Source organism: Rhizoctonia solani, chromosome 6 (genome assembly GCF_016906535.1).
Source record: "Rhizoctonia solani chromosome 6, complete sequence".
Classification (NCBI taxonomy): Eukaryota; Fungi; Basidiomycota; class Agaricomycetes; order Cantharellales; family Ceratobasidiaceae; genus Rhizoctonia; species Rhizoctonia solani.
The window spans coordinates 2,295,635-2,323,606 of NC_057375.1; the positions used below are offsets into that span (position 1 = coordinate 2,295,635).

The 27,972-nt window shown below is 46.8% G+C and overlaps 8 protein-coding genes across 8 annotated transcripts; 2 read left to right on the plus strand and 6 right to left on the minus strand.

Annotated features, from left to right (window-relative positions):
* Window positions 1–196: 196 nt before the first annotated feature.
* RhiXN_06144 (Retrotransposable element Tf2 protein) lies at window positions 197–3,487 on the minus strand (the record flags this gene model as incomplete). The annotated part of the gene is made up of 1 exon (XM_043325960.1): window positions 197–3,487. One exon carries the CDS (start codon window positions 3,485–3,487, stop codon window positions 197–199), a length of 3,291 nt encoding a protein of 1,096 aa, XP_043181392.1.
* A 122-nt stretch (window positions 3,488–3,609) lies between these two features.
* Window positions 3,610–4,794, minus strand: RhiXN_06145 (Retrotransposon-derived protein PEG10; the record flags this gene model as incomplete). Its single annotated transcript, XM_043325961.1, has 1 exon — window positions 3,610–4,794. One exon carries the CDS (start codon window positions 4,792–4,794, stop codon window positions 3,610–3,612), a length of 1,185 nt encoding a protein of 394 aa, XP_043181393.1.
* A 4,146-nt stretch (window positions 4,795–8,940) lies between these two features.
* RhiXN_06146 (uncharacterized protein) lies at window positions 8,941–10,161 on the plus strand (the record flags this gene model as incomplete). The annotated part of the gene is made up of 1 exon (XM_043325962.1): window positions 8,941–10,161. The coding sequence occupies one exon, from the start codon at window positions 8,941–8,943 to the stop codon at window positions 10,159–10,161; it is 1,221 nt and encodes a 406-aa protein (XP_043181394.1).
* A 676-nt stretch (window positions 10,162–10,837) lies between these two features.
* On the minus strand, window positions 10,838–15,519 carry RhiXN_06147 (Retrotransposable element Tf2 protein; the record flags this gene model as incomplete). The annotated part of the gene is made up of 3 exons (XM_043325963.1): window positions 10,838–14,093; window positions 14,168–14,539; window positions 14,588–15,519. The coding sequence occupies 3 exons, from the start codon at window positions 15,517–15,519 to the stop codon at window positions 10,838–10,840; spliced, it is 4,560 nt and encodes a 1,519-aa protein (XP_043181395.1).
* Window positions 15,520–16,711: 1,192 nt separating this feature from the next.
* RhiXN_06148 (uncharacterized protein) lies at window positions 16,712–17,042 on the plus strand (the record flags this gene model as incomplete). The annotated part of the gene is made up of 2 exons (XM_043325964.1): window positions 16,712–16,733; window positions 16,789–17,042. 2 exons carry the CDS (start codon window positions 16,712–16,714, stop codon window positions 17,040–17,042), a joined length of 276 nt encoding a protein of 91 aa, XP_043181396.1.
* A 211-nt stretch (window positions 17,043–17,253) lies between these two features.
* Window positions 17,254–18,837, minus strand: RhiXN_06149 (uncharacterized protein; the record flags this gene model as incomplete). The annotated part of the gene is made up of 6 exons (XM_043325965.1): window positions 17,254–17,701; window positions 17,755–17,939; window positions 17,993–18,022; window positions 18,072–18,255; window positions 18,306–18,592; window positions 18,646–18,837. The coding sequence occupies 6 exons, from the start codon at window positions 18,835–18,837 to the stop codon at window positions 17,254–17,256; spliced, it is 1,326 nt and encodes a 441-aa protein (XP_043181397.1).
* Window positions 18,838–21,631: 2,794 nt separating this feature from the next.
* On the minus strand, window positions 21,632–23,925 carry RhiXN_06150 (major facilitator superfamily transporter; the record flags this gene model as incomplete). Its single annotated transcript, XM_043325966.1, has 15 exons — window positions 21,632–21,798; window positions 21,850–21,969; window positions 22,021–22,107; window positions 22,164–22,351; window positions 22,404–22,454; window positions 22,509–22,628; window positions 22,675–22,775; window positions 22,829–22,847; window positions 22,900–22,934; window positions 22,983–23,060; window positions 23,112–23,174; window positions 23,231–23,341; window positions 23,414–23,565; window positions 23,618–23,675; window positions 23,725–23,925. 15 exons carry the CDS (start codon window positions 23,923–23,925, stop codon window positions 21,632–21,634), a joined length of 1,551 nt encoding a protein of 516 aa, XP_043181398.1.
* Window positions 23,926–24,502: 577 nt separating this feature from the next.
* On the minus strand, window positions 24,503–27,655 carry RhiXN_06151 (uncharacterized protein; the record flags this gene model as incomplete). Its single annotated transcript, XM_043325967.1, has 9 exons — window positions 24,503–24,761; window positions 24,811–25,104; window positions 25,199–25,378; window positions 25,955–26,431; window positions 26,482–26,753; window positions 26,805–26,899; window positions 26,954–26,967; window positions 27,234–27,403; window positions 27,461–27,655. The coding sequence occupies 9 exons, from the start codon at window positions 27,653–27,655 to the stop codon at window positions 24,503–24,505; spliced, it is 1,956 nt and encodes a 651-aa protein (XP_043181399.1).
* Between the last annotated feature and the right edge of the window lie 317 nt (window positions 27,656–27,972).

Genomic DNA, 27,972 nt, shown 5'->3' on the forward strand with positions numbered 1-27,972 from the left:
CGGGCTGCGCAGAAGCGTGGATTTCTCCTAAGCGCCCTTGGCACGGCATCTTGGCGCGGCATCTCGGCATAATAAGCGCCGAGATCACGTGATCAAAAAACAAGAGATATTGAGTCCGTAAAAAATACTAAAAATAATAGAAAAATTGTACGGTTCTAATGGTATAAGTAAGGAGGTTATAACATTGCCCCCCCCTTTAAAGGCTCTTGGCGGAGTCACAAGCCTTTTTCAGTTGTGACCTGTTGAAGCGTTGAATCTCCTCTTGGCTGTGTTCTAGGAGTTCTTCCGGTTCCCAGGAATTATCTTCTGGACCATAACCCTTCCATTTAATTAGGTAAAACCATTTTCCCTGTTGTTGCTTGGAGTCAATGATTTGCTCAACCTTGTACTCCTCTTCCCCTTCTATTGTTTCAGGAGGGGGTCTTTCTGGAAATGGTTGATTGGGGGATTTGTGTGCTTTGGATAGTAGTCCTACATAGAACACATCATGGATTTTTAGGGTTTCTGGGAGCTTTAGGCGGTAGGCGTGACTTGATATTTTTTCTGTGACTTTGAATGGCCCTAGTCGCTTGGGGTCCAGTTTGTTAGAGTTTGTTCTAAGTCCTACATTTTTTCCATCAAGCCAGACTTCCTTGCCTATGGAGTACTCCGGTATTATTCCTTTTGGTCTTGTCATGCGTTCCTTAGTCATTCTGAGCGCTGACTCTGCCTCTTGCCATTCCTGGGCCAGGGTATTGGCTACCAAATCTGCTTCTGGCACATTGGCCGGCACGGTTGATGGATTCATTATGGGATTTCTTCCATAGACTAGTTCAAAGGGGGTTTTTCCGGTTGCAGCGTGTTTAGCGTTGTTGTAAGCGTATTCCGCAAGTGGCAACCATCTGACCCAATCCAAGTGGTCTGCTGCTACATAAGATCTCAGGTAGTACTCAATGAACTGGTTGACGCGCTCGGTTTGTCCGTCTGATTTGGGGTGATAAGCCAAGGAGAAGGATGGTTGGATTCCCAGCCTTTGGTAAAGAGCTCTGAGGAACTTCCCAGTGAATGTTGTTCCTTGGTCCAATATGGTTCTAACAGGGAGTCCGTGGAGTTTCCAAATGTGGGTGACAAAGAGATTAGCCAGACCTTTGGCCAACACCTTTTTTGTGGTTGGGATGAAGTGACCAAATTTGGAGAATGAGTCTATAACCACCAGTATTGCGTCATATCCTTCTGACTTGGGGAACCCCGTGATAAAATCATAGGAGATGGTATGGAACAGAAAGGGGGGAACATCTAAGGGTTTCAAAGCTATCACTGGGTTGTGAGCGCGGCAATTGGCTTGGCAGATGGGGCAACATTCTACCCATTCCTTAGCGGATGACTTCATTCCTGGCCACCAGTAGTTGCGGCTCAATAGCTCTAAGGTTCTTTGTTGGCCAGGGTGACCTGCTAGTGGGGAGTCATGAAACTCCCGCAATAGGCGTTCCTTTAAGTCCTCCGTATCTGGGATGACTAATTTCCCTTGGTACCACAGGAGGTCCTCTTCCCAGTTGTAGTCCCTATATGCTTTCCTGATTGAGGGTGGGGCATTTTCTGCATCCTTGGTTAAAAACTGGATAATGGGTTCCAGGGAAGGGTCTTCCTTTAGTTTATTCCAAACTAAGGAGACAACTTCCATTTCTTCTTCCAAGGTATTGGCAAAGACTTCTGCTGGGAGCATGACTTCTGGTTCTGGGGGGTTGTCAACATAGTCTGATCTCCTGGATAGGGCATCTGGTTTCCCTGACTGTTTTCCCGGGCAATAATGTATTTCAAAGTTGAAATTGCTCAGGAAGATCCTCCATTGTGCGTGCCTGCAATTGAACGTTTGTGCCTGCATCCAGTACTCCAGGTTTCTATGGTCCGTAAAAACCTGGACCGGTTTGTCTGTGGCCTCCAGGAATATCCGCCATTCTTCTAATGCCTTAATGATTGCCAGGAGCTCCTTGTCATGGGTGTCATAGTTTGCTTCTGCTCCTGAGAATGATTTGGACATGTAGGCAATTGGATGTAAGCGGTTGTCTGTGCCTTGTTGACTGAGTATGGCCCCCATTGCTACCCCTGATGCGTCTGTTTCAAGGTAGTAGGGTAGGCTGGGGTTGGAGTGGATCAGTACTGGTGATCTGGTAACCAGGGACTTTAGTTCTTGAAAGGCTTCTTCTTCCGGTTTTCCCCAAGACCATGGGGAGTCCTTTCTTGTAAGGTTGTGAAGGGGACGTGCCACTGAACTAAAGTTGGGAATGAAGCAGCGGAGGTAATTTACGAATCCAAGGAAGGCCTGAACCTGTTTGACTGTTTTGGGGGTAGGCCATGATGTGACCGCCTCAATCTTCTTTTGATCCATGGAAAATCCTGCCAGGGAAATTACAATGCCAAGGTAGTCTACTGTGGTCACGTGGAAATGACATTTTGAGAGTTTACAGAAGAGTTGGTTTGCCATTAGTCTGGATAGGACTTCCCGCACATGGGCAGGGTGTTCTTCTGGTTTCTCCAAAAAGATTAGGATGTTGTCCAAATAGATGATCACTGTAACGTCAATGAGGTCCCTGAATAGGTTGTTCATGAAGTGTTGGAAGGCGGCTGGGGCATTTGTAAGACCAAAGGGCATCACTAAGTATTCAAAGAGCCCATATTTAGTCCTAAAAGCCGTCTTCCATTTGTCTCCTTCCTTGATTTGGACATTATTGTAACCCCAACGCAAGTCTAGTTTGGTGAACAACTTGGCATGTCTCAATTTGGCCATGAGATTGTCTTGTCTTGGCAGTGGATAGACATTTTTGTGGGTGACATTGTTGAGCTTTCTATAATCCACAACCAGCCGGAGGGAACCATCTGCCTTTTTGACAAACATGACTGGGGCACCGGCGGAAGAGGTGCTGGGACGGATCTTTCCTGTGGCCAATTCCTCCTCAATGTGCTGTTTGAGTGCCTTGGATTCCGCGTCAGTCATACCATATATGGGACCAGGGTTTAACTTGGCATCAGGGATCAGATTGATGGAGATGTTGTATTCTCGATGTGGGGGAAGCATTTTGAATTCCTCTTCTCTGAACACCTTGGCAAACTTGTGGTATTGAGTGGGTAGTTCTGATAAAGGATTGGGGTCTGCTTCCTCCTCTGAAGCTATCTGTGCCTGGTCAGGGAACGTCACAGTTCCTAGGGTCCAATTGATGAGTGGCAATTCTTGGGTGAGCCAAGTCATACCCAGGATAGCGGGAGTGTTGCCAATGGGGCATACTAGGAAAGGAATGGAGTGGGGATGGCCATTGGCCGAGACCGTGAGTTGAACCTGGTGCCATATGCAACCAGTCTGAGATATGGTAGCATCTAACATTCTCACTACTTGTGGATTTTTGAGTAGGGTTTTTGGGATTTTCAGTTTCTCAACTATGGTTGGGGAGATAAAATTGGAGGTTGCCCCAGAGTCTATAAGGGTTTTTAATGGTTCTGCTGGGTAGTTGTCCATGTGTAAATCAATGTGGAGCAGTGGTTTTCTATTTGAGTCTAATGCCACAGATACAAATTCAACACAAGATACATCAGAGACTTCTATTTTTGGGCTCAAGGTTTTGGCAGCTTTCCTTGGCCCTACTCTTTTCCCAATTCATCTTTGGCAACCTTGGCTACCTCCTTGATGGTTGCCTTCCAACCATTGGGGCACTGTTTGATGCCATGCCCTTTTTGGCCGCACTTGACACAAAGGCCAGACGCGCGGCAGCGGTCCCTCTCTTCTGGGGTGACATAGTTGGGGTCCTTGGATAGGCGGACCCTAGTGGTGGTAGTGGAAGTGGCCACGGTGGCCGGGGACTTGGCGGGTGCCTTTTTTGGGCGGTTCTCCTTGTTTTCCCAACAAGTGTTGTCAATTTTGACTGAGGCGGCAAATATGGCCTCAAGGTCATTGTTGGGAATATTGTCCTTAGTGGACAAGAGTTCTTTTACCTTCCAGTGAAGGCCGCGCGTAAACTGGGCAATGTACACCTCAGTGTTCCAGTCAAGTTCCGCCATGAGGTTGCGGAATTTGGTAACGTACTCAGACGTGGTGGTTGTCTGAGTCAGCGCGGCAATCTTTCTGGCGGCTGCCCGTTTAGCATTGGGGTCGGCAAACACTTCTTTGAATTTGGCTGTTAAGGCCAGGATAGTAGTGGGAGGGTTTCCCTTGCCCTTGATAATGGCCCCTATGAGGGGGAGCGCCCAATCGGCTGCCTTGTCTGTCATGTGGTAAAGTATCCACACGACCATCTGCTCCTCTTTGTCAAATTGATCCCTGTGTAAGGCTACCCAAAGCAGCATGCGGTCCAGCCATTGTGTGGCCTTGCGTCCCCTGGTGTCTCCTTTATAAGGGTTGGGGAGATCCATTTTGGGCCTTTTTATGCTGCCTCCTGCGTCAAAGGGGGTAAGGGAGCTGAGTGACCGCCTAGGCGTTCCCTGAGGCTCTTTTTTGGGTCGCCTTGGCTCTTCTTCTTCCTTGGAGTCAAACCCTGTTCCTCTTGAGGGGCGGAAGGGGGCTTTGAGCCCAGGCCTAACCGTGCCTGGAGTGTGGGTTTCCCCTCCTGAGTGGGTAGGAGGGGTGACAGGCCCAGTCAATGGGCCAGGCTTGGTTTGGGCTCCGCCCTGGTCCTTGTCACCAACAAGGTCATTGGTTTCCTTGCATATGGCGGTGAGCTGTGTGATTTGCTTGCCTTGGGATTTGATTTGGTCCTGCAAGGACCCAACTGTGGCTGTGAGGGCTGTGATAGCCTCAAGGAGAGCGGCAAGGGACGGCTCCAGTTCCATCCTTGGCAAGTCTTGCGAAGTGGGAGATGCGCTGCAAGAGGGCGGTAGGGAGTGGGTTGGAATGGAGCGTCTAGAGGAGCAACTGGAGGGACGGGAGTAAGGGTGTGGGGCGCCAGAGCGTGTAGAGGGGATATTGGAGACGGTGTGGGGGAAGTGGTGCCTATATCAGGACTTATGGGCAGTTTTTGTGTAGTGTGTGGGCGCTAAACCTTTGCGTCAAGCACCTAGCGTTGGATAGTCCCTACAACAAATCAACAGATCTGGCAATTGTGATATGAGCGGGTTTTCTACAAGCGGGTGTTTCAGCTGACTAAGGTTGCTAACTACTGTGTTCCGGCAAAACACGTGGTATGCAGGGGATTAGAGTCCTTCTGCCTTATAGCAATTCGGTACTACGTGAGGGTGGGGGGTTTTTGATTATTCTACCCCGCAAAGTGGCCCTGATCACGTGATTTCCCTTGTGCTAGTACAGGGGATCCTCTCCTTGTTGGACAAGCCTACAAGAAGTCAATTTTACAATGTTGTACGCCAACTGTAAGGTTGGGTACTTGCTAGTGGATGGGCGCTTTTGGCCGTACTACTACTGACAAAGCTTATCTAACTAACTAACTAGGCTATACTACTGCCACATAAGGTGGACTTCTACTATCTATTGGCAACAATGGGGCCTTAGGCCTGGGAGGTGTGGTGAGCGTGATAAGGGAGTTAACTTCTGTACTACTGGGGGGCCGGCTACTTAGCTGGCTGAAGGTCCTCCTCAATGGATATGAGACAAGGTAAAATTGACTTGGGGTCTCCAAGCAATTTCCCTGCTGTATATATAGAAGAGAGTGCACTATCTACATGGTCTGTGCACGTGAGAAAAAGAAGTACAGATGTGAAATGAGAAGTGTGCTGCGGGCTGCGCAGAAGCGTGGATTTCTCCTAAGCGCCCTTGGCACGGCATCCTGGCGCGGCATCTCGGCATAATAAGCGCCAAGATCACGTGATCAAAAAACAAGAGATATTGAGTCCGTAAAAAATACTAAAAATAATAGAAAAATCGTACGGTTCTAATGGTATAAGTAAGGAGGTTATAACACTTGCTCTATCCAAATATGGGCATGAATATTACTATATTTGGAAACTGGCAGCGCTACAAGACCTTTTATACTTTATTTCCTCATGGCGCTTGCATATATACACGTCTGATTATGCAAAGTAGTCATACTATTATTTCTATGATTTATAGCATATTTTGTATCATACATTTATATGTAGGAATGGTACTTGTAGACCATAGAACAAGTGCAAGTAAGCATGCAAGCGCCGGCGCTTAGTCATTGCAAATAAGCGCCAAAGGTTGGCGGGGCGCGCCAACGCCAATATCTCGGCGGGAAATAGGCATATTACTATGCGGACAAATACCAATAGGTCGGAGGCTCCGGCATCTCAGTTCCTAAAAAGGAATCGTCTGATTCTGAGCTAAATTGATGGAGATACTAACCATTTAAGTTTCTAGCTTTTTCTATGAGATCCTACCTTGCCTCAAGGTTATTTTTAGCATTCACACTAATGTAATTTAGTCATGTATGCTCTAGAACATTCTGTAAATAGCCTTGAGTCTATCCCACTAGGACTTATTGGGACTAATTGGTCTTTATGTATCAAATAGCTCAGACTGTACCTCTCATGTAACTTCCTCTTTTGTACATCATGTATATAGTTATTTGTTCTCCCTCTGGGGTATATAAACCCCCTGAGGGAGACCCTTTGAATACAATCTTCTTTTCATCCCATTCTTACCCCTTGTGTGAACTTGAAGATCTATTAGATCTTCTTTACTTAGTTTAGAGTGTCTTATTTTGCTTTCTTAGCCTCTTAAGCTCACTGAACTTAACCTGTAAGGTATCTTGGCGCATATAGCCTCTAGCAAGGTCCCAACAGATACTGGGTAGCTAGGAAAGGCTCTAGGGCAACCCTGAACCTCTTGAGTAAGTCAGTTGGGAGAGTTTAAGGCCTTGAGAGTGGCATATACACCTTAACTGAGTGCAATCTCAGTCAAATAAATTACTAGCAAATCCAGATAAATTGTAGTAGGTAACTAAGACTCAATACTAACTTTCATACTATAGGTATAAGCATAACCAACCACCTGTATCTGCAGTAATTGCTTGATTACTTGTTAAGTGTAGGGATCACCCTGATTACTAACCTAATTTACCCTTATATAGCTAGTCTATTGCCTTTTATATCCATAGATAACTGATCTATTAATCACTTTATTATATTTTGTACTTAATTACATAGTCCCTAAAACCTTACTCTATAACACTTTGTACACAGGGCCTTACAGCCTGGGTTCCACTAAGTCCCCAGTAGATACATTGCTCACACCACCTTAAGTGGCCTGCCCACTGTACTTACATAGCTTGCCAATGCCTTATAGCATTGGTCATTGTAGATAGTTAGCTAGTTGTTGTAGGTAGTTCTGTCATGACCCACTCCATTCTGTCCATGAGTCCTGACCTTGTCAAGCCTCCAACACACTCAGGTTGCACACCAACATGACCGCAAGCACGCATATACTCGCACATATGCACTCAGAACCTCCAGGTTCCCATATATAAGAGACTTATGGTCAACATGGCTGGACTTAGTGATATTCTCTAAGTCCAGGTCACATGACCTCCCCCCTCCAGTCCTTTATCAAATACTATACTAAACTACTACGGATTTGAGGTGGGGGGGGGATGACATAATCTCTTCTATAATAATATATTATTCAGACCTTGCCTGCGGGCTCCCTTAACATTGGCCTGCGGCTAGGGGGGCGGGGGGAGTGCAACGTCCCCCAGCAACTTATATTATTAATATATCACTGTGCATCATATATACCATATACATCTTTGACAGTGGATATATATGGTAATAACCCCTCCAGATATGGGTTATGACATTGAAATCAAGCTGCTTACCTATACCCAGTATATATACATATATATGTGTATATGTATTGCCTATAGGGGATGTAGGGATGACTAATGCCCCTACATCACTGATGCACAACATATTGTCCCAACAACACAACGTCAGATTACCATTTATGGTAACTCACCTTCCTAATTAGGAAAGAGACATAACTTGAAGAAGACTTTCAAGACAAATAGAGACTAAGCAACCTAGACTTACCAAAAATGGCAATCCCCTTTCCAAATTAGGAAAGAAGATGAAATGGATGGATGACTAAGCTTAGTCAGCTGAACTCTGATGAGTCAGCAACCAGATCACATGATCAACTCATTGATAACAAATCAAGTATGACTAAGCATGATGACAAATGCTTAGTCAGCAACCAGGTCACATGATCAACTCATGAATGACAAATCAACTATGACCAAGCATAATGACAAATGCTTAGTCATCAAGTACTACCTGCACTGCCACAATCACATGATGATGGCTGTGCTTGATCTCCGGGTAAAACCAGGCCGGATTGGGGAATAGGATTACCACATATGGAAATTGGATGAGTCATACTTATATTGTGGCTGTGCATGCCAAGAGTATGAGTCATACTTAAGCGGTGTTCCATGTGATCATGTGCTAAAAATAGAACCAACTCCGCCAAGACCTCACCTCACTGGTGTATTTCTTGGCATTTGATTGGCTAATCAAGCACTGCCACATGGTTCTTTGACTCATACTGCTTCTTGAGGCTGTGCTACGGTTCCAAGAGGCTGTGCTCCTATTTGAAATATGTATATAGACCCAAGTGATGCCCAGGTATATAAAGGGGTGGAACAAGCTGCTTAAAAAGCCAGCTTGATTTCCCTTGTCTTACAACCTATAGGGACAAGCAGGTGTTGCTACACCTCAAAAAGAGCAACTGCATGATTTATTTGAAATTCAACTATCAACAACTGTCAACAAAGGATCTCCACTGATCCTTCTTTCTGATTAGTGATAAGAAGTACTGTCAGAGTCTTCTCATCACTAGGACCCTAGGTGTCCACTGCTTTACTTGCAAATAGCTAAAGACTTCCTTTGTGGGTTGCGCTATTTGGCTTCTTACTGACTAAGATAGGTATATCTTGGAACTTGCAAGTAATAGAGACTATTATAGTGCTCTATTTGGCCTTTTGCAACAATATGGGAATTCATAAGATGCAACCTAGGCGTGTATTTGGGACTTTGCCCCAATTGGATAACCCTGAACATGATCATGTCATGGAGCTGACATCTCCTATGCAAGGCATGGAACAGGGACATCAGGAAGGAGTAGGAATTACCCCTTCTAAACAGGCTGACCAACCAGATATGGAATCATTTCAACTTGCCACAGCTAGGATCCTAGACCCTAGGCATGAGAATCCAGGGAATAACACACCCTTGGAGGACCCTGCCACCAGGGAAAAGGAAACCCCTTTGGTAGATGAGGCAACCAGGAATAAGACAGTGAAGGATTTTATTGAAGACTTCTTTGCCAAATTCCCTGAGGAAACTCAACCACCAAAAACTGAGGCAAACAGGAAACGGATTACTAATGACCACCTTACAAGTACCCAAAAGGTCTATGGATTCTTAATGGAACTAGTAATGGGAGTCAAAAGGTTGGAGAAACATATTGACAACCATCTAAAGATGGAACAGGAAATGCTGGATCAAGGTATTTCTCAGGAAGTGATTGATCAATTGGATAAAATACTTCCCTTGTCTTCCCTCTGGGAGGCTGAGAACTACAGTGAATCCAATTCCAATAAATCAGGGTCTACTGAAATCCAATGTGAGGTGTGTGGGAGAACAAACCACTCTACTGAAGAACATAGGAAATCACGTGACCCTAGGGCAAAGGGCAATAAAGGGTCTGACAAGCGGAAAGATAAGGGTCCTGGCAACCCAGGGTATAAAGGAAGGCATCCCATGCCTGGGAAGTCATCTCAAACCACCACTGGCACCACTACTTTCTTATCCATCCCCATTACCAAGACATCATGCCTGCCATCAGAACAGAGACCAGGATCTCCAAGGCCACTGGAGATGCCACCTCTTACCACCTTGACAGATCCAGTGAGCACAGGACTGAGTTCCCTTGGTCCCAGGACAACCTGGATCAATGGGCACCCCCAGATCCATCCATGGGCTGGGACATGGGGAATGATCAACCCCCTATCACCAACATCTATGACTGGCATAAGGTCATCACAAGATGTGACTCCTTCCAATGATCCAAGGCTTATGCCAAACTACTTGATCCCTCAGCAACCCTTGATTACATACCAATGGGTCAACAATGGAAATGCTACTGGATTGGAAGAACCCTACGCTGTCCAACCAGGGGATACCTCCGCTGGGTTGGCAGTGAGCCACCAAAACAACCCAAACTAATGCAAAGTGTCCTAGACGTCTGTAAGGACGTTGAGGGCGCGGGCGCTTGTGGCTGTGTGGATGTACAATGGGTACTGCTTAAGGCGGCAAAGTCTACCCTACAACGTCTAACTACTAAACTACGGCGACCAAGGCCTTATGGGCGTTGGCAGGCTACGTATGTACAGCGGAGGCAACGCTTAAGGCGTTGTAGTGTTACTTAGTGATCTGGCTGTAAGGCCTTGTACAAGTGGAGATGCGACAAGAGGTAATCAACCTGGGTGTTACCATGGTTGGTTGGCCTCCTTATATATTCTACAGACAAGCTATTTACAAAAACATTATATGTAATACCGTATCAAATAAGAACCCCGCTCCGCAGTTGGCCTTACTCATGCATACGTGTCACTGACGTGTCATACTGATGTCATCAGGTGGAGGTGGCTACGTGTGCTGAGGTAAGCGCGGATGGGGACGTGGCTTGGCGCTTAGCGTATGATATAAGCGCCAATGTCACGTGATTGAAAATGTTCTCCAATTGCCTTTGTTTAAATTCGAGAAATTGGGAATAAATTCCCTGGTATCGATTGTGTCTACGACACTGCCCCCCTTTAAGGGCCTTGGCAGCGCCAAGGGCCTTCTTTTTCATCTCTTTTTCATATTTTTCTAAAATTTTTTCAGCGTTTTTTAAGTTTTCTCAAGGTTCCCATGTATTCTCTTTGGATCCGTAGCCCTTCCATTTGACTCGGAAGAACCATTTTCCATCTCTTTCCTCGGCATTGGTGATTCCTTCTACTTCATATTCTTCCTCCCCCTCCACGGTGACAGGTGGTGGGTGGTTTTCAAAGGCGCGCTTCTTGTCTCTCTTGACCTTAGATAGGAGCCCTATATAGAAGACATTGTGGATTCGCATGGTTGGAGGGAGTTCTAGACGGTAGGCTCGGTCGGAGATTTTCTCGATAACCTTAAATGGTCCTAGGCGTTGTTCCGTAAGTTTGGGACTCAAGGTTTTAAGGTTAACGTTCTTGGCGTCCAGCCAAGCTTCTTCTCCAATCTTGAATTCTGTTGGGCTTCCATCTTTCCCAGCCGTCATGCGTTGCTTAGATTGCCGGAGTGCCGATTCCACTTCCTTCCATTGTGCCTCCATTGTCTGGGCAAGGTCATCTGCTTCTGGGACGTCCGTTGGTACATTTGATGGGGTTAAGGTGGGTTCCCATCCGTACAAGGCTTTGAAGGGGGTTTTTCCCGTGCTGCTATGTACGGCATTGTTGTACGCAAATTCTGCCATTGGGAGCCATTTAGTCCAGTCCCGTTGGTTAATCCCTGAGTAAGCCCTGAGGAAATGTTTGATGGAGGGGTTCACTCTTTCCGTTTGACCGTTGCTCTGAGGATGATAAGCCGAAGAGAAGTGAGGGTCTATTCCTAGGCGTTTGTATAGCGCTTTTAGGAATTTATTGTTGAAGACTCTTCCCCTATCCAAGATTGTTTTTTCAGGCATCCCGTGCTGTTTCCACACGTGTTCTAGGAATAGTTCCGCCAGTTCAGGTGCTTTGAGCTTTTTGGAGCATTTGACAAAAATCCCGTACTTGGTGAAGCTGTCAATGATAACCAGGATTGAGTTGCAAGTTCCGTCCTTGGGCAGGTCTACTATCATGTTGTAGGAGACATGTTGCCATGGTCTGTTAGGCAGCTCAAGGGGTTCAGGTGGTATTGACGCGTATTTGGGCTTCCTTATCCATTGACATGTTTCACAGGAGTCTACATGCCAGTATGTGTCAGCACAAATCCCAGGCCAATAGTAATTCCTTGATACCAACTCCAGGGTTCGTTGTCTTCCTGGATGTCCTGCCAAGGCGCTGTCGTGGAAAATGTGGAGTAGGTCTGTCCTTAGTGTTCCAACGTCAGGGACTACGATTTGTCCTTGGTAGAAGAGTAACCCGGCCTCCATCTTGTAATCTTTGAATGCGCGTTTGATGGAGGGGGGTGCTTTGGACTGGTTCTGTAGGAATTGGAGGATTTCCTCCAAGGATTTGTCTTGATCCAGGGACGCTTCAATTTGGCGCTGTAACTCCTTTTCCAGTGTGACCAGGGCAACGTTTGCAAACACAAGGTCCAGGAGCATGGTTTGGGCCGCAGGGGGGATATTGGCGTGATCCAATCGGCGTGAAAGGGCGTCCGGCTTTCCTGATTGCTTTCCGGGGCAATAGATGATCTGGAAATTGTACCCGGCTAGCAAGAGATGCCATTGTGCATGGCGACGGTTGAACGTCCTAGACTCCTTCCAATATTCTAAGTTCCTGTGGTTGGTAAAGACAGTGATGGGATGTAAGGTGCCTTCCAGGAAAATGCGCCAATACTCAAATGAGCGTATGATAGCAAGTAGTTCTTTGTCATGCGTATTGTAGTTCTGTTCCGCTCCCTTGAATGATTCCGACAGAAATCCTAGTGGGTGTAGGCAACCGTCTTCCTGGCGTTGGCTTAATATGGAACCTAATGCTGCGCCGGAGGCGTCCGTTTCTAGGAAGTAGGGTCTTGTGGGGTTGGCGTGGCAAAGTACTGGCGCGTTGGTGATAGCATCCTTGAGGCTTTGGAATGCTTCTTGTTCCCTTGCTTCCCATTTCCAGGGTGTATCCTTCTTGACCAAGTTATGTAGTGGTCTGGCTAGGTGACTGAAGTTGGCAACAAATCTTCGGAGGAAGTTGGCAAACCCAAGGAAGGACTGGACCTCTTTGACTTTGGTAGGCGTGGGCCATTCTTGGACAGCCTGGATTTTGAGCTTATCCAGGCTAAAACCCTTATCAGATACAATGATTCCCAGATATTCTACAGAGGTGACGTGGAATGTGCATTTGGACGCTTTACAGAACAATTGGTTATCCATTAGGCGCCGTAAGACCTCATGAACGTGCTTGGTGTGTGATGCGTCATCCTTGGAGTAGATCAGGATGTCATCAAGGTATATGATGACGCATACATCTAGCAGATCCTTAAACAATTTGTTCATGAAGTGTTGGAAGGCGGCGGGAGCGTTGGTAAGGCCAAAGGTCATGACCAGGGATTCATAGAGGCTGTATTTGGTTTGGAATGCAGTTTTCCACTCATCACCTTCTTTAACTCGCACGTTGTTGTAACCCCATTGTAGATCTAGTTTGGTGAAGACCTTGGCGCCGCGGAGTTGGGCCATAAGGTCATCCGGACGGGGAAGCGGGTAAACGTTTTTCTTGGTGCAATTGTTAAGGCAACGGTAGTCAACAACCAAGCGACAGGATCCATCCTTTTTGGGGACAAATATTACAGGGGAACTGATGGAAGATTTGCTGGGGCGGATCTTCCCAGCTTTCAACTCATCCCTGAGCCAGTCTTTGAGTGTGACGGACTCGGCGTCTGTCATGCTGTAAAGGGGGGAGTTAAGGGGACCTTCTTCCGTGAGTTCTATCCCAATGTTGTAATGCCGGTGAGGAGGAAGCTTGTTGAATTCTTCTTCTCCAAATACTTTGGCATATTGATGGTACTTGGGGGGTACTCCTTCAAGAGGGTTCTTATCTGCTTCTTCTTCCTTGGCAATGGCCACGCGTTCAGGGGTTGTACGAGGGAAAGAGAGGGTGCGTGTATTCCAATCAATCTCCGGATTGTGGGCATCCAACCATTTCAGTCCCAAGATAGCGGCGTGAGAACCTGTATTACATATAAGGAAGGTCTCTGTCATTTTCTTGCCATTGAGGGAGAAGGTCAGGATTGTCTTTTTCCAGATTTTGCCAGCCTGGGGGCTTGACCCATCGAGCATAGTGACGGTACAGGGAGTAGGGAGATCAATGAGTGGAAGGCGGAGTAGTTCCGCGGTACGGGGGTGAAGGAAGGATGATGTGGCGCCTGAATCAATCAGGACTTCTAGTGTTTCCGCTTGTTTCTCTGGCTTTATTGGAATAGTGAAAAGCGGTGTGATTCTATTGGTACTAGATATATTACAAAATTCCAAACAGATGCCAGAGTCCTTGGGGTCCTTGCGCGCGGCAGCAGGTACCCTTACTCTTTTCCTGATTGGTACTCAGAGTCTTTGCCAATTTTGGCGGTTTCCTTGGCCTTCCCCTTATCCTCTTTTGGGGTAGCCTTCCATCCGGTCCAACACTCGGCAAACTTGTGCCTGGGTTTGCCGCATTTGACACAGAGACCTTCTGCGCGGCGGCGGTTACATTCTTCCTCCGAGACGTAATTGGGATCGGAGGAAAGGGGGCCGGTTTTGGTGGCCTGTTGGCCGGTACTTGCCCCCCAATTGGGGGTGGAAGAAGTTTTACCAGACTTATTACCCTGTTGCGGGTGGCTGGCTTGCTCCTTGCAGAGGGCGTTGTCAATGATGAGGGCAGCATCTTGCAGCTCCCTCAGGGTACGGGGTTGCCTCTCCCTTGTGGCAATTTGTTTTCAAACTTCCCAGTGAAGTCCTTGCGCAAACTGACCGCGGAGTGTGGCATTGTTCCAATCAAGTTCCATTTGCAGCGTGCAGAACTTGGTAATATATTTGGCACATGTGCCGTTCTGAGTGAGGGAAGTAATTTTCCGCTCTGCTGCCCTGGTTGCGTCTGGATTGCCAAAGGCAGCCAGGAATTCGATTTTGAACTCATCCACGGTTTGAATGAGTGCGCGGTGGGACCCTAGTTGGTCCAGGTGGGGATGGGCCCAGGCCCCAGCTGCTTCCGTCATGTTCATCAACAGGAAGCTCAGGACCTCCATGTCCGAGGGGAACTGCCTCTGGTTGAGGCAAACCCAAGCCAACATACGGGTTAGCCATTGTTTGGCCTCCAAGCCAATTTTGCCTTTGAAGGCGTCTGGGTGGTCCACTTTTACTGTGGAGGGGGCTGGAGGCTGCGCTGGGGTAATGACAGGCGCTGGTGGAGGTCCCTGGGGAGCTGGAGCCGGTCCCAAAGGGAAGGAGGAGGAGGGATATGGGTTGAATAAGGAGAGGGGGTTGCGCCTTGGGGCCCCTGTGGAGATGATGGGGGCTGGGGCCCCAAGGAAGGGTTGAGCCTTGCCAATAGGCTTGGCTTTGGGCGCGGCCCTGGGAGTTTCCTTGACCGCGGGGGGTTTTTGTTCTTCTGGGGTGTGAGGACCCCGGGCGTGTTGGAGCTGGGCAAGCCCATCCTTGACAGTATTGACCGTTTGCAAGATGTTCTTGACATTGGTTTGAACCTCTTGGCTAACTTCAGCTTGTTCCAAGAGGGTCCGCTCAATGCGGTTGACTTGGGATTGGAGTCCCCAGAGGAGGCGGATGACCCGCTCAAGGGATACTTCGCCGAGCTCAGGGGAGGTTGGCGGAAAAAGGGGTTCCAGCTGTCCCTGATCGACAGGGGAGCGGGCTCGAGAGGGTGGCCGGGAACGGGTTGCCATGGAGTGTGTGGGGTAAGACCGGCCAGCGTGGGTGGATGCCCAGGACAAAGAACGAGGGGGAGTGCGGGAGGTAATGGTGGAGAGTGTGGTGGGGACTAGTAGATGCCTATATCAGGACTTATGAGCGCTTTATTACTTGATTGCTAAGACCTTGCGTCAAACAACCTAGCATTGAACAGTAGGAATTACTAATCACAGCCGTGGGCGGGCGTGATGTAGAACCAAATTTCTGCAAGCGGGTGTATCTGCTGTCTAGGTCCGCTGGTAAATGGTGCGGCGACCGGGGGTATGCAGGCAATAGGGAATTCCTGCCTTATAGCAATTTGGTACTAGGAGGGGACAACGCTGGTTTGATTATTAACAGCAAAAGGCGATCCCGATCTCCGGTATTTCCCTTGTGCTAGTACAGGGTTCCTTCTTGTTGTTGAGCTAAGTGTGGTGGGTGCTGGTGGGCACGGTTTGCAACCAACTTAAGGTCGATTACCTAGTGTCCTAGACGTCTGTAAGGACGTTGAGGGCGCGGGCGCTTGTGGCTGTGTGGATGTACAATGGGTACTGCTTAAGGCGGCAAAGTCTACCCTACGACGTCTAACTACTAAACTACAGCGACCAAGGCCTTATGGGCGTTGGCGGGCTACGTATGTACAGCGGAGGCAACGCTTAAGGTGTTGTAGTGTTACTTAGTGATCTGGCTGTAAGGCCTTGTACAAGTGGAGATGCAACAAGAGGTAATCGACCTGGGTGTTACCATGGCCGGTTGGCCTCCTTATATATTCTACAGACAAGCTATTTACAAAAACATTATATGTAATACCGTATCAAATAAGAACCCCGCTCCGCAGTTGGCCTTACTCATGCATACGTGTCACTGACGTGTCATACTGATGTCATCAGGTGGAGGTGGCTACGTGTGCTGAGGTAAGCGCGGATGGGGACGTGGCTTGGCGCTTAGCGTATGATATAAGCGCCAATGTCACGTGATTGAAAATGTTCTCTGATTGCCTTTGTTTAAATTCGAGAAATTGGGAATAAATTCCCTGGTATTGATTGTGTCTACGACACAAAGTACCAAATTCTTTGTGTGTAGAGGTAATGTGGGTGCCTCTGTGGAGGATGTAGTAAGGGCCCCAGTGCTAAAGCACACAAGGAAGTTGGCAGAGTGGCATCTAGACATTGAGGAAATTGATCCTGAATGGTGGATACCAATCTCAACAGTAAGGGAATGGCTGGCTGCAGAAATTGAAAACTGGAAAAACAAACTGCCATCAGGCTTAGGTGGCTATGTGGACAACCTCACTCCTGAGGATGTCTATTACATGATCCTAGAACGCAAAATGAGCATAGAGGATCTACATGACTGGCTCAAACAATGGGCCATGCAAGCAGCTCAGAATGATCTGAGCAGAAGTATATCTAACTTAGCAATCCATGAACTAAGTGATGAAGGAGGACATGAGTCTGACCTTGAAAGTAACAAGGCCATGAACAAATGGAATCCCTTGGATTATGCTGATGGAATGTGATGAAATATGTAACATTCCATTAGTTACCTTACATTCTTCTCTTCTTCCTTTTCTTCCAATGTTTGATTCTTCTTAGTAACCATGTGTCTTATCTGATCTTCCAAGAATCATTTTATCTCTAAATGCCAAATGGAGGAAGAGAAAGGATGCTTTTATTAAGACAGGAACCAGAACAGACAAGATAAGGAAAGACAAGACAAAGAGGAACTATCTAATACAGCTTATCACCAATATACACAAAGGTACAATTGGTGTCTATCCAATCCTTGCCATCAACTGTGGCATAACTACAATCAGCAAATACAAAAGGCTTAGAATTGGAACATATAACAGTAGAACGCCCCCATTGGCAATGGCGCTCTGATCTGTAACTAGTGCGGAAGTTGAAGTCTTCCTGCACCCACATCTTCAAAGGAACCTTGGACCAATCCATATCATCCAGCACTGCATACTGAACCATAGGATGGTCACTAAACTCATCAGAGTTGAGGTTCTGCCTGAACCTAATATGGTGCCCCCAAGAACAAGCCAGGGCTGACTTCCCTGTTTCTGAGGGCCCCCACAAAACAAGGATCTTACCACGATCAGATTCAGGGTCACGTTCCAATATATTGGAAGTAACCCACTCCTGAACACCAGGTGGCAAGTTGACTGTAGCCCTGGTAACAACTTGTCAACATTCTCTTCTATGATGAAAAAGAAGAGGACTTACTTCTTAAGGGCCTTGGGTTCACATACACCCTGAGGAAGGGCACCCTTGTCCCTGTAGAAGTAACCAGTGAAAGCCTTGAGGTTGTTATACCCCATGGCCATATCACAAGGTTGGCGCTCCTTTAAGCAACCAAAAAATCCCTCAGCATCCTCTGCCTCCATGGCATAGGCAAAATCTTCATTACGCTGTAATAAGAGAACCATCAGCTGAGAACCTCTTTCCATAACCAGGGACTTACATTGGTCTTAGCCTTCAACCCTGCAGGGCACTGGCCTAATAAGAACTCCTCTTACAAGAAGACGCTCATGAGGGCGCACTCCCTTATACTTCCATAGGTTCAGGGCCTCTGATGAGATGAGGGTCCTGGCCCAAACAATAACATGGCAATGCCAATCAGGTTGCCATTCACCTTCCCTCAGGTCATGGGACTCAGTGACTCCCATGGCATACTCCAAAAGGGAATTTGCCCCACTCCTCAGAGTAAGAAGATGATCTACAAGACTTGAATAATCTTCAGTAAAAGTAAAAACATCCTGGGTATAACTACTTACTCTTTTATAACCTCATGGCAAGAGGTTTCCCTTGTCTCCTCACTCTTGACATAACAAGCATAAGTGAGAAGATAACACTTCCCCTTACAATGGAAGCGCCTTCCTTCTTGGGGAAGAACCCCAATGTCCTCCTGCCCTTCAGGGGCTGCAGGAACAATAGATTCCCTTGACTCCAATGGAGCCATGGATGGGACAATGGAGCTTCCTCCATTTTCTAAGTCTTCCCTGTTGCTGGGCACTGCTAACCAACGCCTGGACAAGGGGGGAAGCACGCAGGATATCTGTGACTTTACAGTTATCTGTTAGTAAAAGGATTTTGCTAGCAAACAAGACCACTTACTCCTTCTTCTTGGGAGTCCAGATCCAACCTTCTTTTGAGAGTCCTGGGAGTGAGCTGTGACAGAGGCAGCTCTTGACTCTGCCACACAGTAGATGCAATCTGGGAAACATAGGGGGTGGCATCCAACAGCCCTGAAGGCTGTGAATCCAAGACTGTGGAGGGAGTGGCGCTGGCAGTTGGGCATTGAGACATGTTGATGACTTATCCCACCTCCCACTGCCCTCTTCTTTATACCATGGGGGCCAAGAGACTGAATCAGAGGGAAATGACTTACTATACCAATCCTTTCTGAACAATAAAATGGCACCATACGGTAACCAAGCAACCATGAAATATGTTGCTAACCAGGAACTTCCAGAAGACTTGAGAAGTTGCTTTACAAAGACTGTAGTGTGGGAACTTTCCCACAGGAAGAAAACAACATTCCAATAAGGATCACATGACCAAGAACAAGTCAGGTGACCTCAGAACAACTCATTGCACAATTGTACTTAGGAGAACTTGACACCTAATAAGATATCTATCCAGATATATTTTCTAATGGCACAAGTTCATGTCCCCTAAACTATGTGCAAAAGGGGGGGCAATGTCATGACCCACTCCATTCTGTCCATGAGTCCTGACCTTGTCAAGCCTCCAACACACTCATGTCGCACACCAACATGACCGCAAGCACGCATATACTCGCACATATGCACTCAGAACCTCCAGGTTCCCACATATAAGAGACTTATGGTCGACATGGCTGGACTTAGTGATATTCTCTAAGTCCAGGTCACATGACCTCCCCCCCTCCAGTCCTTTATCAAATACTATACTAAACTACTACGGATTTGAGGTGGGGGGGGGATGACATAATCTCTTCTATAATAATATATTATTCAGACCTTGCCCGCGGGCTCCCTTAACATTGGCCCGCGGCTAGGGGGGCGGGGGGAGTGCAACGTCCCCCAGCAACTTATATTATTAATATATCACTGTGCATCATATATACTATATACATCTTTGACAGTGGATATATATGGTAATAACCCCTCCAGATATGGGTTATGACAAGTTCCTTGCTGCCTTATGCAGTTCATACTTGTATCCCACACAACCACAAGCACCAGCTACCTCAATGTCCTTATAGACATCTAGGACACCCATTTCCTTTGTTATTTACTTTTAATGACCACTTATATTACTTGGACCACTGTCCATGCAGTAATTTTCCTCATATGCAAATGCAAAGGGGTGTGGGGCTGGTAGAGAAGGGATTGGGCAGCCTGTGTTTATATTAGGCTGGTGTTTATTTGTTATGCATTGGAAACACCCAGAAGAGGCCCACTAGGCCTTAAACAGATTTGGGGGTTATAAATGCCCTAACTGACAGCTTGTCATGACTTTCATCAGCATGACATGATTTTTACTATTTTTCTACCTTTTTTCTGGAACAGTTTCCTTTTTTGGTATATATTTATGACTCATCAAGATCATGTGACATATTTGATATATGATGTGAAATTGTAAATGACTCACTATTTGTTACTGTTGTGTTTGATGTGGCTCTTTTTCATGTATATAAGCTAGGTCAAGTTGCCACTATAACAGCAAGAATTGACCTCTTTGTCAATTCACCCTCATCTCATACCTACCCATTGCCCTGCTCCCTAGTTGAGCCTAGTGCACCTTACTTAAATCATATCCAGGCCCTTATTGCCCTCTACCCACATAACATATCCCCTGGGCCCTAGCTGCCCCTCTACCCTAGTCTCATAGTCCATGGGTGATAGGGCCATGGACTTTAAGCTCCCTTGCACCATAGGTCTGAGCTGAGTTGTGACACAGCTGACAGGCATTCATTGTCTTTGCAAGGTTGTGTATGTACATAAGAACTGGACCATGACCTATTTAGAACATATTGAGAGGACTAGAGAGGAGTACCCCCTCTCAATATTTCCATGCTGATCTGCACAACTGAGATTTTAGAAGTGCCCCACAGGGCCAATTCCAGCAGATACAACTGAATTTCCTCTTGTATGCAGGGTCTGAATCTGCATCCAGAGAGTATAGAATGTTCAATGGTCTATATCCTGTTCCAGATCCTATATTTTGGCTTACAGGTAGTCATCCATTTATGTGATTCCAGAACAAACCAGCAATCCTTTTTGATGTACCTTGGTGTAAACTTCACCTTGCTTACATTTGTGCTTGTGACAGCCTTGACCTGCCACTTTCCTCTGAGGAAGATATTCAATGCACCCTTCTTTCCAATTCAATCCTACAGACACTCAATATCACTCTATAACCAACCTGGCTCAAGAAACCCAATTGCATCACTGGTACACACACCTCAACCATCTTTGTATTTGAAGACCAGGACAAGTCTGTTTAGCAAGCTCTGCTGAAATCAAAGATTTTTGATTTTGGCAAAACCATTACTTTGAAGAAATGTCTATGCTCAGTGCATAACCTTGGTCACTTTTTCGTCCTGTTCCCCCTTTTTATCTTTCATTTTTTCTCCCACGCCCAGCCCCTCTGTGTCTCCTTTCCAGTCTCATGTCTTTGCCTTACTTGCCTGGCTCTGCCTTCCGGTACCGACATTTTGTTCACAGCCATTCACCTTCCCGGCCTCTGTTATGCCTACCGCCTGCCTATGGCAGCCTTGTGGGTGTTCTTATTGTCGCGTTTTAATTACTCGTTTTCTTTGTTTAAAATCTTCTCTAGCTGATACGTCGCACCATAGGGCCCGCCCCCAGAACGTCGTAGAATTTAAAGAATGCAAAAAAAAACTCGATCCCGCATCCAAGGCAGTGTATCCTAGATTGGTGACAACGTGCGCCAGTTTGTATGCTATTACAAACAGCGAAGCACAGACATCGGTAGCGCGTACACATACTGACTCTTATGCGGCACCCATCCAGAAATCAACCCCATATACTTTACATTCGTCCCAGCTCAGTTCCTAATATTACACTAATACCCCACATATACATAGCGCATGTTAATACAAATACCTGAACCCTCTCCGCCTCCTGATAGCCTCTTCGACCGTGATCCCCTCCAATCTTGCAGCTTCACGTACACGTTCAGCATCCCCTTGATTCTGAAGTGCATCCATATCTTGCTGGTCCATCTTACGGTTCGCACGAATTAGCATCGTTCGGATGACTACAACGAGATAAGTCTGGGTGTAATCAAGAGAAAGAAAAAACGGCATACCAAATGCCAAAGCGCTGCTGAATGCAAGCGTCGCGATGCCAATAATCATCGACTGATGATATTTAGGACTCCACTGGGCCTTCCAAGCAAACGATCCAATGAGGTTTCCAATATTGCCGACTGAAATAGACTTTAGTCAAGTCGAAAGTGGATAGAATTCGGCCCGCTTACAGCCATTGACGATTCCGATTGCTGCAGCTCGTTTTGCAGGAGGACGAGGGATGGCATTGCTCACCCACACAAGTGTCAGAGCGAATCCTATCACCAGTAATCAGTCTTATTATCTCCAAATCGATTTATAAACAAGAGCCCACCAGCATATCCACTCGCCATCAAGAACATACTCACATACCGCCCCGCGGTGGCCATGGTGCTCAAAGCGATTATATATGCGACAATGACGACCCACCACCATCCGGCAATATGGAAGAACCGTTCGCCCGTCTTGTCGGCATGCCAAGCGTTAAGGAGACAAATGATAGAAGCAAGGATCCAGGGCGGACTGAGTATAAACGGTAAACAAGCAAGTAAATAGGTACGAGTAGAACACTCACGCAGCAAGTAGAAGCGATATGGTAGTATTATATCCAAGCGTAGCGGTCAATCTAGATGGAAATACACCCTAAGAGATGACAATGCACCCGAACTATCATACTCACGTCGGGAAAAAGTTGACAAAACTGAGGCCTAACAACTGGGAGCAAGTCATCACGGCTAGAATCGGCACTTTGGGATCTTTGAGTGCCATGATCAAACCAGCAAAGGCACTATCATATAGTCTATATTGATAAAGAGTACCAAGTTGTCCCGAATGAATGCACTCACGAATCATTTGCACCGTCTTCGTCTGCCTCGGCTGCATCCTCCGAAAGCCGGGCTTGCGCCAAACGCCGTTGGGATCCTTTAATCCAACGCGTATTATGTGGCTAAGATCCAATGAATAAACGCCAAGAGCAGTCTGGGGTTAGAAAAAACATACGTAGTCGGGCAATAGCCAGCTGTGAAAAAGGTCAGTACTGCACACATGCTCGTGTCAAGAAAATCGCTTACATGGCTAGGATTCCGATGACAATAGTTATTGCTCCCTACGACTGGTCAGAGATGACCTGAACCAGGATAGTGTAAATGCTCACCTCGATAAAGAACAACCATCTCCAAGCGGCAATCCCTCTTTTCCCTTGCATACCACTAAGTATACCGGCGGCCATAAGCTACGAGATGTGTTCACAAGCATTCAGGACGGAAATTCGGATCTAACTCACACTACCAAAAGCATTCGAAACTAAAAGTCCGAAATACAACAGTGCAGCCCTGAAAGCTAATTCCTAAAAAGGCATAGTCTGTCTACGGTCGGATGGAGAAAAAGGGTTAATATGCGAACCTTTCGCGTATACCAGCGTGATAAAATATAAGTTGCCCCAGGATAAAACGCCGCTTCAGGAACACCAATAAACACACGGCAAACGACAATACCGGCGAAATTATGCGTGACCTATACCAAAAGATGTACAAAATCAGATCCCGCGATGCGCAAGTGGTCGAAAGCAAATAGCCGGCAACCCACCCCTGTTAGCGCACTAACTAGTCCCCAGGCAATCACGCAGCCGCCAATGTACCAAGACGGTCGAGATACTTTGTTGAGTATCATGTTCGAAGGAACTTGGAGCGTACAATACGAGACATAGAGAATGGCTAGCACCGTTTGGTACTGGACATCTGATGGCTCTGTTAATTGTTTTGCCGGGGTTATCAATACGTCATGACTCACCCAAGAGCCCCAAATCCGCTTCGAGCCCACGTAGACGAGCTGCAGTAACTGCCGTTCGCTATCACAGAGTTAGGAATGACTGGAAGTATACAGGGTATTGCGCTCACATCGATATAGTTCATAATGAAGATGAGTATCATTGTCGGCATGAGCCTCGAGTCCAACTTGCGCACCAACTTTTTCTCGGCCCTGGCGCGTTCATCTGGAGTCCAGTGGTTGATAGCATCCTTGTCAACAGAATGTTGGGATGAGCTGGGATGGTCTATATGTTCAGGAGCCTCGAACGAGGTCTTGTCTTTGGTGTCCATAGTCAAAGACAGGGATGGGGTAGAGGTGGACAAGTACGAGGGGCCCCACCGATAACGCAAAATTTCCCCACAACCGAGTACAGTATATATGTCGCCCCCCCAGGCCCACATTTCCGAGGGACCTGGGAGAAGATGGGGTATGGACCGGACAATTGCCCTAAAGCGGGAAGTCTAGTAGAAGGAATGCGTCGTGTACGTCACGAGTTCGGATGTCCCGAATCCAACTGACCAATTGTATTGCTCGGGTAAGGTGATAACCGATAGGTGTATAAGCTTGAGAGAAGTAGACGCACACTTGGCATTTTACTTGCGATTCCTGGGGCTTCGAAGTCGAGCCTCGGTGACCGGTAAGATTCCCCATGCTCGCTTGCCAAGAAATGCTATTAAAAGCACTTATCATAGCTCGAGGATGCCGCTGACCTGATAACCAGCTGCAAATGCGAAAGAAGCGCACGGTCGGTTCATCGTTGGCACGCTGATGAACCAGATACCAATCCTGGTCCAGTCTTGGATATCAATGCCGGACTGTGCCACCGAGAAGCCCATGATAATGAAATAATAATTGAAAATCGACCTTCTATTGTACAACTGTAACAAAATTTCGGGGTGGGCCGGTTCGCGAACGGACTTGTGCTCGCAGGGCTATGATAGGGGTAAGAACGGTTTGATTGATTGCAAGTGAGGCGTAAGAGTAAAAAGACGAACCATCCACCTTTTTCCATTTCTTTCTGAAGGCCAAACCTCCTTTCGTAGAGTTCTTGACCTTTCGGGTGGAAGATGAAGAGGATGCGGCTGGTGGCGCGTCGAGATCCATGGTAACTCGAAGGGTTCGGCCACTATGCGACATTAAAATATGATGGAAGATTAGTCGAGCACCAGACTTACTTTATAACCTTTTCCTTAGGGGTTTGACGAACTCGTTTTCGTTTTAGTGGTACATCATTCTTGGAGAGTTTTTTGCTACTTTTTCGTTCGACTGTCTCGTGTGCTGCGGCAAATATGGAATCTGGCAAGCGGTTGGACCGAGGCGCTTCTTCAACTGGTTCGTCCTCTTCCATGTCTCTAGCGGCATCCGTAATTGGATCGACCTGGTTCTCAACTGAAGCAGGCACCTCTGACTTGGTATATTGAATGAAAGCCTCTCGAGCCTTGTTCTTGGTTTTTCGTAGCTCATTTAATCTAATGCAAGTAGTTGGCACAACAATCTTTGTCAGCTCAGTTGCAGCCAAAAAAAAAAGCAGCATGGAGATCACCCATATTGAATAAGACTTACCTTTGTTCATGCTTTTTTAGGGCATCATCCCTTGCATCCGCCGCTGCCTTTCCACCGCGCAGACTTTCCGCCTCTGGGGCATCATCCGATTCAGACTCGTCGTCGGACATATCGTCAGAGTCACTCCCTCCAATTTCATCACCCAAGCCATTCCCGATAGCATCTGAGCTCTCCTCTTCACTATCGGATATAATGATTGGCTCGGGAAACGTTTTGAGTTTTTGGTTTGTGGTCGTTGGTGCCATATTTATGTGGACAGTCTGGGATTCAAGGTAAATGACAAGGCGATCATTTGATCACGTGCATACCAGAAAACTGTAGCTGACGTGATACAATTCCGATCTCGCCCTTGATCGTTGATTTACCACAACATACTTTTGGCACTCATTGTGCGAGCACTTGTATCCATACGAATTCACTACAAATACCCGATAAGATTACTATTCATAAAGGTGATAGTGGAGCTTAATATCTCCTGACCTTTCAATTTACAATAGCCAAATTAAATCAATCGAACGTGCTCATTTCACGAGGATTTGTATGCTAGTAACCCTAGTTGGAGGTTCGATAGAACAGGCCAGAACCGAATATTCAGACCATGAACCGTTCCTATGATGAAAATTACCCGTATGTCACCATCGAACCGGAACCATCGACAGCGAAACAAGCTTAAGCATGTCCAAACAGCGGTACTTCAATAATCAACTCTTATATTTTATACAAACGATATCAGTCCCAACCCAAGCCATCACATACCGCCCATTTTCTTTGTCTATACCTTCCACCCTCTTGGTAACTTCATAGTGCCAGTCCATGGCATCCATCAGCAGCCCCGCCGCACGAATAAACAGCGTCCCATCAATGTATTCAGCACCCCTCAGTTCGGTATGCCCAAAGTAACCCTTGGGACGAGTTCCATACAACGATGCACTGTGCGACGGTGCCCTTACGGCCTTGACCAGATGCTCGTCCTGGTAGTGAACTACATGCGCGAGAATCAAATACCATGGGTTCCCGTTGATACTCTTAGTAGCTAAATCGGAATCGCCCTTTGGCGTCGGCTTGGTGGTGACGGAATCGAAGAAACCTTGAACTTCCAGCGCTGGACGACCTTCACCAATAAAACATACAAGCACATTGGCAAAGCACGCGCGCATCAGGTCAATCTGATGTGCAGGCTTCAACAGCAACATTACCGAAGGTAAAAATAGGCATGATGTGACCATGTGTGCGCTAGGACCGATCAGCACGAGGGTTGGCGCTGTTTGAATCGTTTTGCTTACATGTACAAATGAGCGCGAAAGGGTACATTCTTTTTCCAGCCACCAACGCCAAAAAGTAGTGCGACCAGCCAGTCTAGTTCCTCGAGACGTGCCTGGATATCGTTTTCATCTTCTTTGATGGTCCAAAGCGATGCATATTCTCGAACGATTCCTCCGACATTGTTGGGTGCCTCCATGGACCGCACAAATGTGTCTTTACTACAAGCTGCGCCAGCCTTGAGCTGGTCGTCCATAAGAATACGTGATAGAATCGAGAATGAATGAACTCGATCCTGAAAAATCAGTCAGTATTAAACTTGGACATGGTTCAATCCGAAACTCACAGACGGCATCACTTCAGGTTTTGCATTAGATTCCATGAGACTTCGCTCGATCATGTTCCTGAGCGATGCATCATGCACTGCAGCTTGTGCTAGCCCTGAGCAAATATTCAATCATCATGTTATGTTCAAGTGAACTCATTGGAACCGACCTTCAACAGCCATTCTGTGAATCCCAAACTCGGGCGCATGTGCAAAATGAATCATGGGGTGTCAGACCTGAAAGAAATCGGTCCAACATGCGGGGCTCTCCAGGTCCCCAGTCGGCATCATGACTAAATATGAACTACTCAATCGTAGAAGATACGCCATGATTGATTATTTCAGTACCAAAGAAGTTCAGGTAGGAGTTATAAAAACTAATGAAACGGAGCGGATTTATTACAACCATACTGCATTTGAATTTGGATTCGAAAGGCTCCATGGACGTACTCTTGATTGCCCAAGTGACTTGTCCAGTTTTTACGGGTGATGGGTTCGGGTGATTGGAAAGCAGGACGCAAGTACGAAGAGTGGTTGTTGAAAACTTGTTGCAGGATATGAGATGGCGCTCCAACTGCATATGCTACCAAAAGATGGTGCGCGAGGTGGTTGTGAAGTCGCTACAACTAATTTCAGAATGCATACGACTATATATAACAGGCAATATGTTCAAATACCAGCTCGTGGAAAAATATGTGAAAGCGTTTGTGATTCTCGACCAGCAAGTGTTTTAAAGTAGAGGTGGACTCGACAGTAATTCCAGGAAGGGGCCTGGGTACTTTAGGGCCGACAGATGTGCCACCAAAGCTGGGGATGGCAAACAAATTCTCGACAAGAGTGTCATCAAAGACAGGGGGAATAGAGGCTGCCATTCTGACTTAGTTGTTATAAGAAATCCTCGATATGTGCAAGTGACTAGATCTACGAGAGATGACACCGGCGGAAGAGATAAAAGATAACGTCTTGGAATCGATACCACCGCCATTAAATAAACACGCTAGACACCAGACTTTCCAACGATCGACTAAGTCGATCATGAAGTCTCGGCGCCGAAGATTAGTGGAAAATAGTCATGAGGTCATCGAATGGACAAACCCGTTGCGAGTGCTAGGAAAGGCGCAGGTCACCAGATACGGTCAGTCCTATGTGGATATGTTTTTTTTGCCGCGATCCTTTTCGCCCTTCCGAT